Raw genomic sequence first — 21,746 nt, forward strand, 5'->3', positions numbered from 1 at the left:
GGGAGGCGAGGTGCGTGAAGGGCAGGTAGGAGAGTGGGGGTGCGTGAAGGGCAGGGAGGGGGGGCCTGGAGGGGAGGGCGTGAAGGGCAGGGAGGGGTGGGGCGTGAAGGGCAGGGGGGGGGCGTGAAGGGCAGGGGGGGGGGCGTGAAGGGCAGGGAGGGGGATGGGGGGCAAAGGGCAGGGAGGGGGGTCGAAGGGCAGGCAGGGGGAGGGGGGCCGAAGGGCAGGGAGGAGGGGGGGGCAGGGAGGGGGGACAGCCGTTAAGGAGGGCCAGAAGGGTGATAGTAGGGGAGGGGCGCAAGTCCATAGCGGTGAGAGGGGGGGGAGGGAGTGTTGTACTTACTTTTGGTGTCTTGGTGAGCGTTACGTCAGCGTCTCTAGGGTTGAGCGGGCGTGGATGTAATTCACATGGTAGGCTCCCAAATCTCACAGTATGAGGAAGCTCTGGGGTGTGAGCAGTCCACACTGGTGAGAGTCTGAAGTGGTGTGAGCACAGGGTAGGCTCCCAAATCTCACAGTATGAGGAAGCTCTGGGGTGTGAGCAGTCCACACTGGTGAGAGTCTGAAGCGGTGTGAGTGGAACAGTGGCTTCAAGTAGACCAGCCAATGAGAGTCATGGGGGGGGGAGCGAGACACCAGCCAATGAGAGCCGTGGGAGGGCGGGCGGACCGACAAACCACTCAAATGGTCTCCAGACACTCACAAATAAGATTTTGAATTTATAGACATATACATACAAAGAATGAAAACAGTGCCAAATTGTGAAGTGTGTAGTGAACTACTAACTATGTGAAAAATACATAACACTATACCAAAGTACATGTGAAATAACCAATCTTAGTAGACTAATATGTGCCAGGTTCTAGGCTCTGAGGGAGTGTGAGTACTGGACTTCGGTCCCACCTCCGTGACGCATCCCGTGACAAGTCCGGTGACCACCTCACACTGATGTTGCGCACAGGAGTCGTGCTACCAGGCTGGGGGACATCGCGTGGATCGGGCTTAGGCCCTGTCCTTGTGTCGTCCCATGACGTGCCCCGCACAAAGATCACACGCAGTGCTGCACCTATCAGGAACAGGGTTGGCCCCGCCCCCGCGACATGGTCCATGATGTCATGGTGGACGTTCCTAGCACTGATAGGACTACACGCGGGTGCTGCACTAACACAGGCACGCAAGGGGTTAATACCAACAGCTACTTCACACCTGCAATACTCCCCACCCCTGCCTATCAGTGGACAGCCTATGTCTAATGACTCATTGCTCACAGCCTTGTGCTGCTCTCTCATTGGCTATCTGATCCTTATATGCTCAGCCTTGCCTCAAGAAAAGCTGAGCATAATTTTGTTTATGTTACGTAGTGCTTGCCTCAAGGGCGTAGTGCTTGCCTCAAGCATCCTGCTGCCCTGCTGTTGCTCTGTGCATTCTGTCTTGCTCTCTTTTGACCTCTGCTTGTACCTGGAAAACTGCCTTCTCTGACCCCTGACCTCGGCTTGCATTTGGACTCTCACCTTCTCTACCCCTGGATCCTGGCTACGCACAACAGTCTTCTCCAATCCTAGACCATGGCGAGTATCACGACCATTCTGACCTCGCCTACCCTGACCCGGCTACACGACCTTCACTCTGCACTCCGGACGCGGTTACGCGGTTATAGGTTGGTGTTTACCAATATCCCCACCTCAGCCTTGCGGTCCCGTCCTGTTTGTGGTGAGCACTCGTTACAGGGAGACAGTCCATGTTTAAAGGTGAATGTACATAAGTGATTATATACATGGATGAAAAGTAGTTGAAAATAGGGGATCAATGTAGATACCAAAAATGTGATAAAATAAAAGGTATAATATAAATAAGGTGGATCAGATAGTAGGGGAATGAATAGGATAAAAATACAAATGATAATAGGAACAAATAAAAAAATTGTAATAACAATAAAATGTAAAAATGAAAAATTGAAAAATAAAAAGGAGATAAAAAATTGGGATTCTGGTTCTGATGGGTATATGAGACCCAAAAATATAACAATGTAGGTAATGGAGACTTGAGGCAGCTACTTGCAGGATAAACCACTTCTAACACGAGATCTACAGAAACAAAAAGAGAGAACGCACACTCCATAGTATAAAACGGGAAAAAAAAAAAACATTTAATCAGATCAAGAAATCTATAGATATATAGCTGGATTTTCTGATTCTCAGTTCAGGTTTCAGGCATTAGGTCATTTATTGAGAAATAAAACATAATGAAAGATAACACCCACAAAATAAACATTGGGGAATATAAATGCATACCGTACATATTATTAAATTACATCACTATTAAGAAAAGCCTGCTTATGTCTACAAAAGCTACAATAAATTACAGACTACTCAGTCTCTTCAGTATAACATTGCATTAAAAAAAAATAATAATAATAACTTTTAAGCGGTTTCAGCTTTTTAATATTGGCCTCAAACTTTGAAAGCACCAAGAACCTTAATTTTCTTCTGAACCAAGCCTTTCAAATGAATATATTTAGGCTCATATTTACTGAGGGAGCAGTAGCAGCTCATCCTTGGGTGGTGCGTGCATCACTCTTTGACAAAGGGACCTGTTCCCGAAACGCGTCAGAGTAGCCCTGTACTCCTCACTTGTTATTTAATAAATAATTTTACCGTTTTTGCTGGTTTGTAGCCCCCTCCTTTGATACTGCTGTGCTCTGTCCTATGGGACATCTACTCTACTTTACTACAATCTAGGTTCCTAAGACTTGGTGCCCCAGCAATTGCCAAACCAATTGCTTCCATAGTCAACTCTATCCTGTCTGCAGGCCATATCCCTAAGACCTGGAAAGCTGCCAGAGTTGTCCCAATCTTCAAAAGTGGGGACAAAAACACTGTCTCAAACTACAGGCCAATCTCCCTTCTCCCAATCCTATCCAAAGTCATGGAAAAATGTGTCAACTCCCAATTAAGCGATTACTATAACAAGACAAATTTCCCTAGCCAATTCCAATCTGGCTTTCGCCCAAACACTCTACCGTAACTACCCTGCTAAAAGTTTGCAATGAAATCCAGTGTGGAATGGAACGGGGTCAACTCACTGGTGCAGTATTCCTAGATTTTGCAAAGGCTTTTGATACTGTTGATCATGCTATCCTGCTTAACAAACTCCAGAGCTCTGGAATAGGGAAGCATGCTTTAAACTGGTTTCAGTCCTACCTATCAGGTAGATCCCAACATGTGTCCATCTCTGGCTCTAACTCTAACCCCCTGGATATCACCTGTGGCGTCCCGCAAGGCTCTGTTCTGGGGCCCCTACTCTTCTCAGTGTTCATCAATGATCTCCCCACAGCTTGTCAGGAAGCCTCAATACACATGTATGCAGATGACACAATCCTATATGCACACAGCCATAGCCTCTCTGACCTTCAACACATACGTCCGTCTGACTTCTTGAGACTCAAAAACTGTATTTCCCAAAACAAACTGTTTTTAAACACTAGCAAGACTGTAACAATGGTATTTGGGACCAAGACTAAATTTTTAAAGCTTCCAGCGACTGAGCTCCACATTAGAACTAACACTAACACCACCCTAACTCCTGTTACTAGTTTTAAATACCTGGGCATATGGCTTGACTCCCACTTAACATTCAGGATGCACATTGATACCCTGACAACCAAGACCTATGCCAAACTAGGGGTACTTTACAGGAACAACTCCTCCCTAAGTCTCCTGGTCAGAAAACGTATCGCACAGCAGATGCTAATGCCAATTATTGACTATGGAGACATAGTATATGGCTCTGCAACTGAATCCCACCTTAGCAAACTTGGCTCCTAGATAAGACACCTTCTGGAAGATGTCTTAGTGAATAGTTCCGCTTACTAGAGCAAGGGAGAATGAGTGGCTCAGAGTAAAGACAATCTGTAAACAATGACACCGAGTTTGAATCAGGGAGAGTTTGGTTCAATTTTCGATGTCCGCTCCTTGTGACCTTGGCCAAGTTACTTTATTTCCCTGTGCTTTAGACACCAAGAACCTAGATTTGTAAACTCATCTGGGCATTTACTGTGTTTGTAACATTCCTATGTGCTGCGTACGGCGCACAGTACTGTAATTGTAAAGCACTTTAAGTCCCATTGGGAGTTATTATTAAAGTTATTATTAGTAAATACAGTATTACCCTTTAGCGAAAATGTCTGTTTCTGATCAAAAATTATCTTTTTATATTCAATAAACCGCTTTTGCAAGGACATTTTGAAGGAAATAAAAGTCTCACAAAACATGTCAAGCTTTCTTTCAGAACAATTTGTAAATGTGTACTGTATGCTAATGATGTTTATATATTAATTGAAAAGTTACGGAGCAAAATCTAAAATTAGAGAGGACTCTGTCTTGAAAATATGTGTACCGGCCCATGGTTAATTCAGACAAACATATGTGGCAACTCCCAACAACATTTCTGTAACCAGCTTCCTTCTGAGAATACGTCATCCAAAAATGAAATGAGGAAATCAATTATGTTTTTATAGAACATTAGATATTGACATTGTGGTTCTTAAGGATGGCCTGTTATTAAGATTGATCAGGTAAAAGCATCACCTACTCCAGGCAGGTGATAAATGTGTCCTATATGTTCTATTATAGGCTAAAGCAGTAAAATTCCAGGCATTATTGAAAACCCTGCTCTCTGATTGGTTAAAATTCCGGGCATTATCCAATCAGTAATGCCCGGAATTTTAGCAGCTTGCAAAGTGCAGTTTTCAATGTGTTTATTTTCAGCCAATCAGCTTTCAGAACCGCTGAGACAGGGCAGGGGATTGGTCAGGAAGTATCAGCCACGGGTTGACTCCTCCCCCTCCCGAGCTGACTGAGATTTTCGGAGCAGATTCAGTTGAATTGGGGGTGGAGGTGGGGTAGTCTGCAAAGAAGTAAGTGGCTGTCTGCAGTTTCTTTGTGGCTGCAGTTTGTGTGTGAGTCTGTCAGTAGGTGTCAGTAGCAGTGTGTGTGCTGTGCTGTTGTGTTGTATATCTGTGTAGAGGTGCTGTGTGTGTGTGTGTATATAGAGCTCCAGTGTGTGTGTGTCAGTGTCAGCAGCAGTGTTTATGGGTGTAGCATGTGTGTGTAGCAGCAGTTTGTGTGTGTAGAGGTGCTGTGTTGTGTGTAGAGGTGCTGTGTATAGAGGTGCAGTGTTCTGTGTGGGTGTGTATGTTGTGTGTATAGAGGTGCTGTGTTGTGTATAGAAGTGCAGTGTTGTGTGTGTGTGTAGAGGTGCTGTCTTGTGAGTGTAGAGGAGGTGCTGTGTTTGTGTGTGTGTGGTGTGATTGTGTGTGTAGAGGTGCTTTGGTGTGTGTGGTGTGTGTGTGTGTATGGCAGCAGTTTGTGTGTGTTGAGCTGCTGTGTGTGTGTGTGTGTGTGTGTGTGTGTGTGTGTGTGTGTGTGTGTGTGTGTGTGTGTGTGTGTGTGTGTGTGTGTGTGTGTACAGAGGAGGCGGCAGTGTGTGGATTCAGATATCTGCAGTGTAAGCGTATATAGAGGTGGTTTCATGTATTTACCATTTTATTTTAATAAAAAAACAATTTAACTATACAAAAGTGTCTATTATTTATGAAATAAGCCTACATTTAGCCTATAACAGTAATAATCCCCTCAGAACAGGGCATTACTGGCCAATAATGCTCTGGCTGGGTTAAAGTCCCTCGGCTTCGCCTCGGGCCTTCAACTCTTTCAGCCAGGGCATTATTGGCCAGTAATGTCCTGTTCTTTGGGGATTATTACTTAATTAAAGAGCGCAGAAGGTGCCTCCAGTGATGAAATATTACAAGCTATTTTATTGATAACAATGAAAACGTAATGCACTCACATTTAGTGCTTAATCCAGGGGTTCTTAACTCCAGTCCTCAAGACCCTCAAACAGGTCAGGTTTTCAGAATACCCCTGCTTCAGCACAGGTTGCTCAATCAGTGGCTCAGTCAAAGACTGAGTCACCTATGCTGAGGCTGGGATATCCTGAAATCCTGACCTGTTGGGGGAGTCTTGAGGACTGGAGATGAGAACCCCTGGATTAATCAATAAGCATTTAGAAAAGACGGTCCTGTGGCAGCAGCGGGGACTCCCCATCCGTCCTCCGATTACACGCTCTTGATCCGGTCCTGCTGCACTGCCACTGATGAATGTGTCCGAACCTTATACCAGTTTTCTAAGTGGATACTTGAAGGGGCACTTACATGTAGCATTTTTTTGCTTCCTTACTAAAATTATTTTCCAAAATTCAATTTAAAGCAACAATTTAACTTTTTTTTTGCATCCTTCTCAAAATGGGTATGTTTCGTTTTTTTTTGTGTCTGATTTATTAATGCATATCAGCTTATAGGTTTATCTATTTGACTAATGATGAAATCATAATTACTTTTTAAACAATGGACATAAAAACAATTCTACAATATGTGTGCCTTAAAACATGCTGAAACAGCTAACGATAAGTTATTTTAAAGTTCGGAAGTTGAAGTACAGTATTACAATAGTCAGGCCATATTTATGTATAGGTCTACTAGGTCTGGGCTTAGGGTGGCAAAATCAGGGGTGGGGTGGGGCGGTGCTGCGGTTACAGAGGCCCCACTCTCTTCCCCACAACAATGAAACTGATTGCCAGGGGAGAGCATGGGGCCTCTGTAAATGTCTCTCACCTCCCTCTGCAGCGTCGCAGCGTCCCGACGTCACATTGCAATGCATTGCCATGACAACGTGATGTCACATGGCATCCTATTGTCATGGAAACGTGTTGGGACGCTGCAAGAGGAGGAAGCCAGGGTGGCAAAAAGGTAAGTGCCTATGGGCAGCAAAATTCTAAAACCAGCACTGCCAGTGAATGTATTTCACACATTTCATGGCAAGAAATTAATGTGTGACTTAAATAGACCCTTACAAAAGTATGCTGCATGTATGTATTGCATATTCTGTGACATTTACTGGGTTCATTTTTTACTGTTACAATTACTGTAATGCTAGTAAAATCAACTTCAACAGACTAAGACCTGCACTAATATAAAGATCAGCTAGCGTCACTGATTACCAGTTCTGTTCCTAACCATTTGCAAAGCCACCCCTTGATCAGTACTTTCAATTATTCTTCCATAATTAGTCGGGACGTGGTTTCACATAGTGTTTTGTAAATGTCTATTAATTAAGTAACTATGCCTGAAATGTTGATATATTCGTCTGGCATTGGCATCTGCTAGTTGATGAAGGAAACCTCCAAATTTAATTAAGTAGATGTTATTGCAAATGAATTTCTATTGAATACAATTCAGAGTAATTTAGTAACATGATTCCGTCTCTCTTTTTCGCCAGATTGTAGATATTTAGGGCCACGGAGCTCTGTTAAGTTAGTTAATGTGACGTTCTGCCTTATTGTGTATCTTGACAGATGAATAATGCAATGTGAAGTCCTTTTTTGAGACGCAAAGGTGGCTATTAGAGATAATGAGATGCAAAAGAGACGTGTTGTGTAATGGAGTATTTTGGGAGGTATGTAAGTCAGTGGGTAGAGGATGAGAGTAATGCCACATTTAGACAAGTCATGCTTAATGCCACAAGTAAACGTGACATTAAGCCTATGCTAAGGTGATAAATGACGGCCATTATTTTTTTGCATTTATTTAGCTTTGTGGATATGCGTTAACCTCAGGGAAAATAACATATGTTTCTGTTTTAGGTAACCGGACGTTATGAGCTGCGAGTTAATGGAGCTCAGTGAATCTGGCCCTTAGAATGTTTTACATACCGTTCATATTAGTTTGCTTTATAACCAATTACATTTATTTTGTTTTTTAGGTGTGTTCGCCGATTTGAAGGTCATATTAATCGTTGTCAGCCATGTGGAGTTGCAATCAGTCCTTGTGGGCAATTCATAGCTTCTGGATCTGAAGACAGATGTGTAAGTTAAACAATCTGCATTGCTTCATCAGACCTAGATTAACAGTTGTATTTAACTATTAAGCATAGCAAAAGTGTCCGTATAACACAAAGGTAATACTGTAGATCTTGTATTTGAGTGCACAATATTTATGCAACATATTTACCATCTAAAGACCAGCAACAAACTTATTTTAGACATGTTCTAAAAAAACAAAAGACAAGTAGCCCCTATGCCAAATTATACAGTTAAATACTTATCTGTCTCTCTTCTCATAAGTAATGGGTCATTTAGTCAAATTCTTTGGCCAAAATATTTTAAACCTGTAATAATGCCAAGGTACACCCTTTTTGCAGGTCCTAACACTACCTGCAAACGCTTCCTTAACCTCTCTATTGGAAAGAGAAATGTCTCAATAGACTGGTTATTCACAGGTGCATAACAAGACCTGCTATTTAAAAGTGTAAATATTTATCATATTGGATTTAGCATTGGAGCTTTTTATCTTATGTTGTATACATGAGGTCACAATCCCTGTAGCACTGCTTTTGACACAACTATACTGTGTTTGGTGGGTTTTGGTTCTGAGCTTGCAGGGGTTGTGTATATTATAGCCAAAAAAAAAGGTCAAAAGAGCTAGTGAATCAACAATACCCTCAAAGATAATTTGAAGCAGAAAGTAGAACTCCAAAGAATTTACCATCAAGAGTGATGAAAGGTTTCTGAGATTGAAATTTGGTCTCTTAAGGTGGCAGTAATATAATGCATTTCCCTGATGGTGATGTGATTCTGTTTTCAGAGCAAGTGAAAAATCATGAAACAGTATTTTAAACATTGAAGGTGATTAATTTGGAACTTTAGCTGAACACATTTGAGTATTTTCTGTAATGTTAGTAAAGTAGCAATTACAGCATGTCAAGAATCTTCACAGAGGCACATTTATGACAGTGATAAACTGAGTTAATTTGGCAAAATGATGAAAAGTAAAGTTACAGATATTTGTGAGGTACAACACAAACCCCCGCTGTGCATTGAAGCGAGAGGAAACTCAATGTAGCATGAAACTAACAAGGATTTACTGTACATTTGAGGCGTTTATCCTAATGGATTACGGTAACTTTAAAGATCTATGTTTTTATCATTCTGAATAACAATTCTACCCGTTTTCATGAAAAAAGAGCAATTACGTGAAAATACTTTTAAATTTTTTATTTTTTTTGGTTAATTGTAATGTTTTACTTACTGTCAATTCTGTCTTTGGGACTGGCCAATGGCTTTTTTGTTTTCCCTCTTGATACCCCATATGCACCTTACCAATAGCAGCTATCCCTCCACTGGAGGGTTTATTTAAATCACAGGGTTCTTTGATCACATTCCAAGGTTTTTTGCTCGCTTTTATTAGCTGCTGTTTTTACCCTTAGCTCTTCCTTTATCCTCATAAGTTCACTGGACATCTGATGACCCTTGTGAAATCCAGTGAATGTCATCACTATCTTGCTTGTATTCTATGGGAAATTGTGTTCAGCGATCTGAACAGAAGAGGAGGACCATCCGCACTGACCTACTGTACAGTAGCATACTCATGGCCACCCGGCACTAAAAGGGTTAAGGGATCTTAAAAGTATTGAAAGAGTTCCCAGCAATTCAGTAAAGAGAACGACATTAGTATGTCACTTGCTCTCTCATGTCATCCTACAATTTTTTTTAATACAATTCTACAGTATATACTGCTACAATTGTAATATCTTAGGTTGTTTAATATGGATGAAGTTGAATAAGCTTTATGTAAGCCCTCTCTGCACTTGTTTGGCCTCCAATGCCTTTTGATGTTTCATAAAGTAATTCAATATTTACTAAACAGTGGTAGCTGTAACATGGTCAAGTAATTGAGTAAATTTAGCGTTTCTTTCTTTTGTTTATTAGGGTAAATACATTTATTAGCATGTAACTTTAGACAATAATAATACGCATAGTTTGTTCTTGTATAGCGCTGCTAGTTTTACGTACTGTAGCGCTTTACAGAGACATTTTGCAGGCATAGGTCCCTGCCCCATAGAGCTTACAATCTATGTTTTTGTTGCCTGAGGCACAGGGAGATAAAGTGACTTGCCCAAGGTCACAAGGAGCTGACACCAGGAATTGAACCAGGTTCCCCTGCTGCAAACTCAGTGCCAGAGTTAGTGTCTTTACTCACTGAGCCACTCCTTCTCCTTTTGATATGACCTATCAAATAATACGTTTACATTTTTTTTAGGCATATATATTCGAAATGCGTTCCAGTACATATTTGCAAAAACTCCAAGGGCACACAGAATCCGTCATCTGTGTAGCATTTAGTCCTTCTTCTGCACAGGTATGTTTTTTGTGTGTTTCTACTACTTAAATATGAATGATCATGGATATCTTTTTTAAAGATTTAAAAAATAATGTTTTGCTTGGAATAGAGGGAAATATCACACACCCATATATCCCTATGAATGGTTATTTTCTCATAAGTAATATCTTATGGAAATCGGAGTTTAAATACCAGCTTTAATTGGTTGCTAGGTTTTGTTTATTGGACCCCACAAAATGAATTTGTCTTGTGACTGAAGAAAAAATACTTAGACATGGCTGGCTACCTTGAGCATTTTGTATAGGGATTGCTACATGCACAAGCTACTTTTAGAGTGAATTACGATGGAAGCTGTTGAAATGAAAAAGCACATGTGTGATCTATGTGAGGAAACCCATATTCAGTTTGGCCACCTACTGCTTCCAGAGATTCTTGAATGGCTTTTCTGGCTGTCATTCACTTCCCATTACTTTGTGTGTCATATTTAAAATTATGAGCATACTATTTACAGGAAATAATTTTTGCTTCACTATCCACTTTAACACTGATCCCTTTAAGCTTATTCCTGCTTTTAAAGCATATCCTGGTTCAAAGAAGTGCATGGCCAGCAAACCTAGGCTTTGATTTAAAGCTGTGTGAGACATTGAGTGCTCATTTGCATGACATTACCCATGGTCCCTAACAGCAGCATGAGCGCTGTATGGTTATGGGGTAAGGCAGGTTTAGAGGACTTGTATGAGACGTGATTGTGCTCATATGTCTCATAAGCCTTTAGTGCAGCCTAAACGCCTTTTTATCAGTGAAAACAATTAACTTATTTAACTAAAGGAGAGTATGCAGGGTCTTAAAAAAACGGACGTTCTAATGAAGATTTAATTAATGGGACATGTTGCTTATCCTCATCTCTTTATATCCCCTAACAGCTGGTAACCTAAAGACTGCCGGTTTTTATTTATTTATTTTTACTAAAGTCTCACGGCTGCAATACCTGAGCACAACCTGGCAACAGAGTTATCAAAGAAAATGAATCCTACTGAAAACAAATATATATTTTTTCCTCTCTCACAAATCTCATACCGTACAATTCTTTTGCTCCAGTTTTTCAGCTGGGAGACTTTAGTAATTAGTAAGTGTTTGGTAACATGTAAAAAAACAGGTACATGTAAAAAAAATGTATGTATTTTCAGCATACTTTAAAAAAAAAATCTGTAAAAAGGGTACCGCAGGGATAAATAGCACCTACTGTACCATTTTGCAATGCAGAACATAAAACCCCAAGGACAGGGAGAAATTGCACATTTGTAAAATGTAAGTTTTTAAGAAGAATTTCTTAAAATGACAAATTCATAAAAACTGTAAATCTGCCCCTGTGTGCAAGTTAACTTTCAAAATCGATATAAAAATATTTAACTCTGTTAAATATGCAATTGCCATAAGAACACTTTTGTCTTAGGAGGGATTGACACTTTGTTACTTTTATGTAACAGAAGAAAAAAAGATATATTGGATTATAAATGGACCTCTCATACTATCACACTTTGATCACTGACCAGTTTTTTTATTTAGCATACAGTATTTTGCCCCTTTAACGTAGCAGTCCTGGCGACACTTTTTTTTGTTTTATTTTTTTACTATAGGATTGAAATAAGGGTCTCTGGAGCTGAACCCCTTTCATTTCAGCTCCGGGGACCCGCTTCTTCTCGAGATAGGTATCTCAGAAGGCTGAGGCGTTATCTCTGCTCAGTTTAAAGGTCCCGCATCACATTGGCCAATTGGAAGCCGCAAGGGATGATGTCACGGGTTGCTATTGGCATGCAGGATACAGGAAATTGAAGCCGCCATATTGCAAGCCCCGTCGGGGCTGGTACTGGTAGGTAAGTATCTTAGGAAGCAGGGGTCCCCCGGAGCTGAAATTAATGCAGTTCAACTCTTTGAACTGCATTAAACCTATTAAACCATTAAGCTTTGCTTTAAACCTATATAAAAAAAAGTGTCACCAGAACTGCTGCTTTAACTGAGCTATTATTGGAGAACCCATAGTGAGTTGCTAACCTTTGTTTGAGAAACAAATGAATAAAACACAGTAGAGCAGTGTTGCCAAATTCTGGTGCTCAAGGGCAGGTTTTGGCATAACCCTGCGGAAGACCAATTGACATACTTTAATTACATTAAAAGAGAATGTGCATGTGGTTTTGAAGTATGGAAGAATGGCTCTGATTATCACTCTACATTAAATGTCACCATGCCATTGAGACAATTGTTGTGTAAATGTGAATGTCTCATTTAATAAAATGCAGTAGTGCCAATTTAAAAATAACTGCAAAACTACAGATGCAGCGGCCATAATTTTACGAAATCACGCGGTTTATACCTCGGAATACCCATGTGATGGCACGGGATTACTTCCAACTGTACCGCCTTAAGACGCGAGTGCATAAAATGGCATTTTACTGTTCTGGCTTTTAAAAACCTGAAATTGACACAGTAGTACAGTACTGTACACATTACAATTCATTTATTTCATTGCATATACTGTACAGTAATTGCACACAATCCATAAAATTCAAACAAAGCAACCGCGATAAACGCGTGTACCTGGGGCGATTGGCCGCGTTCATGCCGCGTGGAGTACAGCAGCGCACACGAAAACGGCGCCGTGATGTTTTAAAATAACGGCCGCTGCATTTGTACAGTGCCAAGCAGCTCTGCACTGTAAAACTAGAAAGTGTGTAACATTCGTAAAAGTTACTAATGCTGACCTCTATAGATCCGTATTTAATGCCACAATCTGTGCGTGCTATAGTGTTGCTGAGATCTTTACGAGTCATAATTATTTTTTAGTCTATAAGGAACCTCTATTTGTTTATCATTTGTTTGTGTGTCAATTGTTGAGGCGTTCCATTAGTGTATCAATAGCTAAGGTCATTACAGTTCACGTGAAACTATTTAGTGGCTGAAATGAATAGTTAATTACTTATATTTTTCATTTACTGTTGCATTTCCGTTACCGTTTTATCATAATGACAGTGTACATGTATTCGTAAAATTCTTGCTTGAAATATTTTAGAAGTATAGCAAATATTTAATCAACAATATACTGCAATCACATCATAATTTGTTTTGCAATGTAGAAACTCTCAGATTACAGGCAGTCTGAGGCACCCGGGTTAAGAAACTGCTATTTACAGATACTACATGCCACTACGGCAACTTGGAAAATTGCTGCCAGCGATATGCATTTTACTTACCACTTATTGGAATACATATGACTTGAATGAGCGGAAAGCTGGCAACCAGGCATGATTTATCCATAATTTGCAGTTTCCACTTGCAGAAAATGAATCCCATTATAAACTGCTGTTCACAGAAAATTAGGATTGAAAACACATTTTCAAGATGTTCACAATAGGACATATTTTCCCTTCCACTTGAAAGAATGTTTAGAACAAATGAACATTTGATTAAATTACGCAGTCAAAATGATTTTCATTACCAAACAGCAAGGCAATCTTAAACCACATGGAGGTAAAGTTCAGATTCCAGTATTCAGTGTTTTTTTAATTTGGGCTCTGGCACCCTCAGACAGACAAAGTTTGCATTGCTGATTTAGCAGACAATCGGTAACAGTCTGATTTTAGACAGGCTGTGTTGGGAGGTTGAGAGAAAATCTGGGATACAGAACCTGAATCTAATTCAAAACTCACAACAACAATTCTCACAAGTATGCACTACCAAATAAGTTGTTGAAAAGGAGCACAGTTATAGCCTTGTGCCCCAGCTTCTTCATGCATGCATGAGATATCCTCATTCTGCCGTAAGAATGAAAGATAAAATGATGTCTATGCTGCAAAGCATAATTTATGTTGTGAGGATACAACAGACAACATACATAAATCGAGACTGCCACAACAAATGCTGGTTCAATCCAAACCGGAGACGGAGATCAGAATGTGATACACAAAAAGATAGATGGGTGGTGATTAGTGCAAATAACGCTATTGACTTCAATATAACTATTGAGTATACAATATACCAAATATTATGCAAACAATAAAGCATATGTCCAAGTGCAAATGAAGTCCAGCTGCTGCCTAAAAAATCTTGCTGGTTCTCTTACAACCAGAAAATGAATCTAGTGAGATAATACAGACTTCTATTGTGCCTGGGTGGAATAACTTGATGGAATTGACCTTAATCACAGCCAAACCCGTTCAGATGTTGGTTCCTCCAGTTCAGTTCTGTCCCTGCAGATTTCTTTAAGTTGCTGCAGCAGTGCAAACCGGCACAATCCTCATACAAATGGGACACAAGAAAGACAGGACATCCGCCAATGGTGCATTACATTTGATTAAACTTATATGGTGATGACTACTGATCAGTGGTAGACTTGGCAGAAACATTAAAAAAAATGTTTAATACTCCATATGAATTAATAAAGCAGATTGCGTGAGCAATCTACATATAAAATAGTGCACACACATTACACCATAAATTATGGTTCAATGTTGTTCTTTCCGCTGTTGGTAAAAATTTGGTGTCCTACTTACTAGAAGTCCGTAGGACATGCGCCTTGTAGATAGCACTCTTAGGATGTTCTCTCCCAGACTGGTAGCTCGATGCGGCTGTCGGCTTCTCAGATCAGCTGTGCATTTCCAACTCCTCCGACTTGTCTCTGCCCGGCATTCTCCGATGACGTCACTCTCAGCTGTTCACAGCTGCAGGGGCCACTTGAGTACTCCACGATAACCCTCCGCATTTCAAGATATACAATTGTCTCTTCCTCATGGGGAAAATAGCTGACGATTGCTGGATCGCTGAAAAAAATATTCTTGATTCAGCAAGCTGCAACATACAAGTGAACAAGGGACCTGAGAAGAACCTCTGATGTGTTTCATGCATCCGTGCATTTTGAAGATAGATTCTAAAAAATCCGCCACGGATTGCTGAAATCCACGGATTGGATTCTACAAATCCATCAAAGAATTGTATCCATTGGCGGTTTTTGATGAAACTGCGCAAATTGAAACCGACCAAATTTGTTTGTGGTTTTTACACCTGTAACTTATCCCTGTTGAAGAAACTGTCTCTTAATCCAGCAGGGAGCTGGTTAAATGCAGCCAGGCAATTGACCAAACTCCACCTGCCTAATGAGAGCTCTGTGAAAGAGTGTCATGTGAGACACAGGAAAGAGATTTTCTTCAGTACACAAGGGTGCTGACAAGAGGAAAGAGGACTTGAGTGCACCGTAGGACTGGGCATTGAAAACAAGACAGAAGGGGACCAGACTGTAAGGTCCGGGGGAACACCTCTCTCTAAGGGGGTTCCTCCCGCGACTTTTCTCACCCGATCCGCTCCGGCTCTACTGCCTCGCGGTGGTTGCTGAGCGCGCGCATGCGCGCGCACGAACAAGGACCTTTACGTCCTCCCACAGGAGGAGTTCCCGGCCCCAGCTCAGGCCGCGCGTACCTCTCCCGCGCGGCGCCCACGCCTGATGCGCGTGCACCCCCCACAAGCCTCGCATCAAGCACAGCTGTGGCAATCTTGTCCTCTCCAATCCCTATCTTCCCTGGGGCCGCTCCCTCGTTACTCCCCCGCTTCCTATTGGTCCTTCCTCCTATTTATACCTTGCTCAGCCATTCCTTCTTTGGCTGAGCATAGCTTTGTGTGACTTGTGTTACCCACGGTCGTGCCTGCCTTAGCTCTTGTCTGTTGTCTTCCCTAGCGATCTTTTGTGTACCGAACCGGCTTGGCTGTGGATCCGCTCTGGACTTCGACCTTTGGCTTGTACCCTGACCTCCTGAACTCTCCGACCTTTTACCTCGGCTTACGGATTCCGATCTACCTCCCGGCTCTGGACTCCAGGCTCTCGGTACCAACTATCATTCTGGAACCTCCCTTCTCGTCCGGCGAGTATCTTACTTTATCTTATACTCCCGTACGGTTCCAGACGCCTATTTTCCACTTTCCAGGCGTGTCCCCATAGCTGTGGGTGCAGGTGTTACTCTTCTCACCTCAGTTTCGGGGTCCCTCCTTGTCCGTGGTGAGCACAGCGTGACATTATGCTCAGCCCCACAGACATGGACCCCGAAGAGGTTGAGCAACCAAGCCCCATGCAGGGACTTCTCCAGCTAGAGGCACAGCTTGCCTCCATGACGCTGGAGCTCTCAAGACTCTCCTCATTGCAGCATTCCCCAGGCCCCTCTGCCATGGCAGCTGCGGCATTTCCCTCTCCGGGTTCCTCCGTGGCTTTGGATCCTCGTCTCCCAGCTCCCATATTGCGTTCTGCATCCGCGTGGACCAGCGGCTACGAGAGAGAAGACTTGAACGCGCTGTTCCTCGTACCACCTCCCCTCGGTCTACCAGCCGCAGTCTTGTCCCTCACGTTCCCCAACCCATGGATGAGCCCGAGCCTATGCAGCTCGGACGTTATCGGCTATCCGCGTCTGAGAGACAGCGCCGACGTGATGGTGGACTTTGCCATTACTGCGGTCATCCCGGTCATCTGCTGGCAAGCTGTCCTCTGCGGCCGGGAAACGCCAAAACCCAATAGGGTATGAGAGGGTCTCGTTGGGTATAATCTCTTCCTCTCTTTCTTCTTCTAAAAAACTTCCCACTCGAATAATGCTGTCTATCTCCCTGGCCTGGAATAACTCCCTGATCCCCGCCTCTGCATTCATAGATTCCGGGTCTTAGGGAAACTTTATTGATCAGAGCTTTGCCTATAGGAATAAGATTCCCTTCCGATCTAAAGCTGTTCCAGTTGGTCTGGAGGCCATAGACGGGCGTCCACTCCAACCAGCTTTTATTTCCCTGGAGACTTGTTCTCTATCCCTCTCCACGGAGGACGGTCACCAAGAGAAGATTATCTTGGACGTGATCCACACTCCATCGGTAGATGTGATTCTGGGACTCCCCTGGTTGCAACTACCCAACCCACAACTGGATTGGGTTAATAAAAAACCCATACGATGGTGCCCCCAGTGCCTCAAGACCTGTCTTCCCCCCAAACGGATGTTAGCCGGAGTGGATGTACCCGCGGAGTACAAAACTTCCCTCCCAACGGTCTACTGGGACCTGGCGGACATTTTCGATAAGGTGCGTTCCGAAGTGTTACCCCCCCATAGAGATTTTGACTGTCCTATTGACCTTCTTCCCGGTGCTACCCTACCCAAGAGCCGTTCTTACCCTCTATCCATACCCGAGACCAAGGCCATGGCCGAGTATATCCAGGATAACTTGAGGTAGGGGTTCATCCGCAATTCTTCATCTCAAACTGGAGCTGGATTTTTTTTTGTTAAAAAAAAGGATGGCTCCTTGCGTCCCTGTATTGACTACAGAGGACTTAACAAAATTACGATCAAGAACCGTTACCCCCTACTTATTTCCGAACTCTTCGATCTCCTACAGGGGGCAACAATTTTTTCCAAACTTGATCTCCGTGGAGCCTATAACCTTGTTCGTATCTGTCAGGGCGACGAGTGGAAGACCGCCTTTAATACCCGGGATGGGCATTATGAATACCTAGTCATAAGTTCCGGCCTGTGCAATGCCCTGGCGGTCTTCCAGGAGTTTGTCAACGAGATCTTCCGTGATCTTCTCGACAGCTTCGTTATCGTATACCTTGATGATATCCTTATTTTTTCTAAGTCCCTCTCTGACCACATTCAGCACACCAAATTAGTCCTGTCCCGCCTTCGGGAGAACCATCTCTACGCTAAGCTAGAGAAATGTTCTTTTCATCTTTCTTCCATTCCTTTTCTTGGATACATCATTTCTAGCACTGGCTTCTCTATGGACCCAGTCAAACTCAAAGCTGTCTTAGAATGGCCACAACCCACTTCCCTGAAAGCCATACAGCGATTCTTGGGATTTGCGAATTACTATCGTAAATTCATCAAGAATTTTTCATCTATCGTGGCCCCCATTACTGCCCTTACCAAAAAGGGAGCTAACACAGCAGCTTGGCCGCCTGCAGCTCTCCAAGGTTTCGACTCCCTCAAAAAATCTTTTGCTTCTGCTCCAATTTTGCATCATCCTGACCCCGGGCTTCCCTTTACCTTAGAGGCAGACGCATCCGACGTCAGTGCTGGCGCCATTCTCTCTCAGAGACAGTCCCTACAGGCCAAACTTCATCCCTGTGGGTTCTTTTCAAAAAAAATTATTCGGCAGAACGGAACTATGACATCGGAAACAGAGAACTCCTGGCTATCAAACTCGCCCTTCAGGAATGGAGACATCTTCTGGAGGGAACGGAGACCCCCATTTCAATCTTTACTGACCATAAAAATTTATTTTACATTGAGAGTGCACGTCGCCTTGGGGCACGTCAGGCTCGATGGTCTCTTTTTTTCCGAGATTTAATTATCTCATATCTTACATTCCTGGTTCAAAGAATCAAAAGGCAGACGCACTTTCACGTCAATTCCTGTTCGGGGACAATTCCAAAGTTGTCTCCGAAACAATCTTACCCTCCAAATATATAATTTCGGCCAATTCTTTTGATATCCTGGATCAGGTCATGGCAGCACAATCTAACCTCCCGAGGGGCCTTAAGGTGCCGGTCGGCCGTCTGTATGCAGCTCCACGCTTCCTTAAGAAGATTCTTGAGTGGGGTCATTCTTCTAGATCAGCCGGTCATCCAGGCATTAGCAGGACTTCTGACCTCATTGGTCGTACCTTTTGGTGGCCAACCATCTTGCCGGACATTTCGGAGTACGTAAAAACCTGTCCAATCTGCGCTCAGGTTAAGACCATTCGTAAAAAGCCATACGGCCTTCTACAACCCCTCCCTATACCAGAATGCCCATGGAGTCATCTTTCCATGGACTTTGTGGTGGAACTGCAATAAAGACACCATTACGTACCCAATATAAGTAATTTTGGGAATCTCTACACTAATGTTTAAAGTTTTACTAATCTATGTCTAATGTATATGTAATGTGTCCTTGAAATATTAAGTGCCATGACGAAATTGACTGATTAGGGTATCATTCAACCAATTCTAACATAAGCCAATCAATCATGAGAGGTAGATATATATACCCAGGTAGGGAGAGGTTAAGGTTAGTAGCCCCTGACGAAGCCCAAGTGGAGAAACGCGTAGGGCATGCGCATTGGTGGAGCAGACAGAGACCCACTGCAGAGAAACCCCCGGCACCAGAGCAGAAGCCGTGACAGAGGGATTGTAGAAGACGAACTCTCGCGAGAGTTGGAGCCGTCACACGTGATGCGGAAGGACTCTGGTATACCAGCCGTGCAGTGGACCGGCGTTTCTGTGCTATGAGTGTGAGAGACTCAGTTTAAACTCTCAACTGCTCTGATCTGATTCAACACATGTGAGTGGGATACCAACTGTTGTTTTTAGATAGGAATTTTATTAAAGGTTTTACACTATATTCCTTTTCTCCTATATTACTCTCCTTCCCTCTCCCCCCGCCCCCCCTCTCGCCCCCCTCCCCTGCGAGATCCATTCCGTGACAAGACACCTTCCAGCAGCAGAACGATGGTGAAGCTGTGAAATTGAAGTTCATCAGTAGCAGAGTTCCTGAGTCCCACTGTGGATTAAAGGCTTTAAATTGCTGACAAACGGTAATTGCATATCTCACCACCTAAGTCCTGATTGATTTGATATACTGCCCTATGATATTTTTCTCCCCCCCCCTCTTCTCTTCCTCTCCCTGCATTTTGCGCCTAGGTCACTTCTTCTTTGTGTACTCTATTGCGGCAGGTGTGGAGCCGTGGACCTGATTGGCAGCAATCTGTAGGGTTAGTGTTTTGAAGGGTGTATCACCTCTCAGTTGATTGATTGGCAAGGTGTATAGTTTATATACTCTACATCTAACTAAGTGTTTGGTGTTTGCGCTGTTGTATCTTGTTCTTTTTGTATTGTCCACTACACAACTAGCTGCATCCCTTGGCAAATTTACTGATATCAATATAGGTATTGAACGTATTGATTTTATTGGTAGGAGCAAAGGCTAAACCTTTTTTAAGAATACTAGTCTGCTCTTTGGTAAGGGACACATCACTAAGATTAAAAATACCCTTCGTGATATTATCTACAATGTTTGTATATAATATACACACATACACACACATATACACACACACACATATACACACACATATACACACACATATACACATACACATTTGTATTGTTTATTGGTGATGGTGTTGTTTAAGATTATTGAACACTGTAGTACTTCAATTTCAGGTGAATCGAAAGCATGACATTTTACAGTGCCCTTATACTGTTCCCAGGACGTCACAAGGGCAGCACACCAGGGGCTCTTATGTTTTCCGCAGAATCCCAATGCCTTTTCTTTCTTTCTGGGCGAGATTGTATTCTTTGGGACCTGTGAACACGGTATGATCGGAAATGCACTTAATTTTGTGTTATGCCTTAGTTGGTGGGTCACGACCACGTGATAACTGCAGAACTTTGTGCTGTAAGATCCAGAACATTCTGATGTTGCAGACCTCAAGATAAAGCATTCAGAGTTTGCAGTTTTGTCAGAAATACAAAAAATAGCACTGGCTTACACTATTAGTGACATAATCAATAAATCATCACTTTTTGCCCCCATATTTCAGCTTTCTGGTGCTGGTTTACCATATTTCAATATGATACACCTAATTCATGCATGCACTTTAGAAAAAGGATTCTCTTGCAAGGATGGTACTCAAAGTAGTGATTTCATCAAGCTACCTTTGACCTTAAAAGTGAACATTCAGCAGTGTACTCACTAGTAGAGAAAGAAACATTGGGACACTGAAGAACACTAACAATGGGACTTTCCATGCTGTAGTGCCGAATCGGCACCATCACACTTTTTTGAGTAAGCCCTGTAGTCCATTAACATTTAGAAAATAAAGGCTTGTTATAGATAACTACATTCTTATGTTGAGGTGGGCCTCTTCCTGAGGTTAAATGTTTTATATTACAAAATAACATTTGTCCCTAACATTACTTAACATGAATTAATTACATTTGAGGGCCTTCCATGATCACCATTCTTGTTCAGTCTTTTTCTGATAGTTGAGTCATGAACACTCACATAAGCCAAGGCGAGAGTGGCCTGCAGATCCTTGGATATTACTCTGGGGTTCTTTGTGACTTCCTGGATGATTTTCCAGTTTGTTGTTAGAGAGTTTTTGGTAGGGCTGGCGCTCTTGGGTAGATGCTCTGGTCTTGAACTTTCTCTATCTGTCTGACAGTGAATTGGTGGAGCCTCAAATCCTTAGAAATTGTTTTGTATCCCTTACTAGACTGATGAGCATCAATAACTGCTTTTCCGAGGTCCTCACAGATTTATTTTGATCATGGCATGACATGTTTCCACACACCTGCATGGTGAAGATCAAACTCCACAAAGTGGAGCCTCCCAAACTCACCCCTGAAGATCTACCTAATTATTTAAGCACCTTATTCTAATTATCCCCTTTAATGTAGCTGGTAAAGTCAAGGTTTTACTTACTTTTTCACATACCCTGACTCTTATTTGTTTGT

General features: G+C 42.5%; 1 protein-coding gene across 2 annotated transcripts in view; it reads left to right on the top strand.

The window, feature by feature from the left end:
• Positions 1 to 21,746, top strand: part of WDR27 (WD repeat domain 27) — a 585,895-nt gene that overhangs the window by 356,926 nt on the left and 207,223 nt on the right. For both annotated transcript variants that reach the window (XM_075597051.1, XM_075597050.1), the window contains exons 23-24: positions 7,818 to 7,920; positions 10,154 to 10,252. In XM_075597051.1, coding sequence (XP_075453166.1) covers positions 7,818 to 7,920; positions 10,154 to 10,252 — 202 coding nt within the window. The remainder of the gene's footprint in view (positions 1 to 7,817; positions 7,921 to 10,153; positions 10,253 to 21,746) is intronic.

Source organism: Ascaphus truei, chromosome 4 (assembly GCF_040206685.1).
Source record: "Ascaphus truei isolate aAscTru1 chromosome 4, aAscTru1.hap1, whole genome shotgun sequence".
NCBI classification, from domain to species: Eukaryota; Metazoa; Chordata; class Amphibia; order Anura; family Ascaphidae; genus Ascaphus; species Ascaphus truei.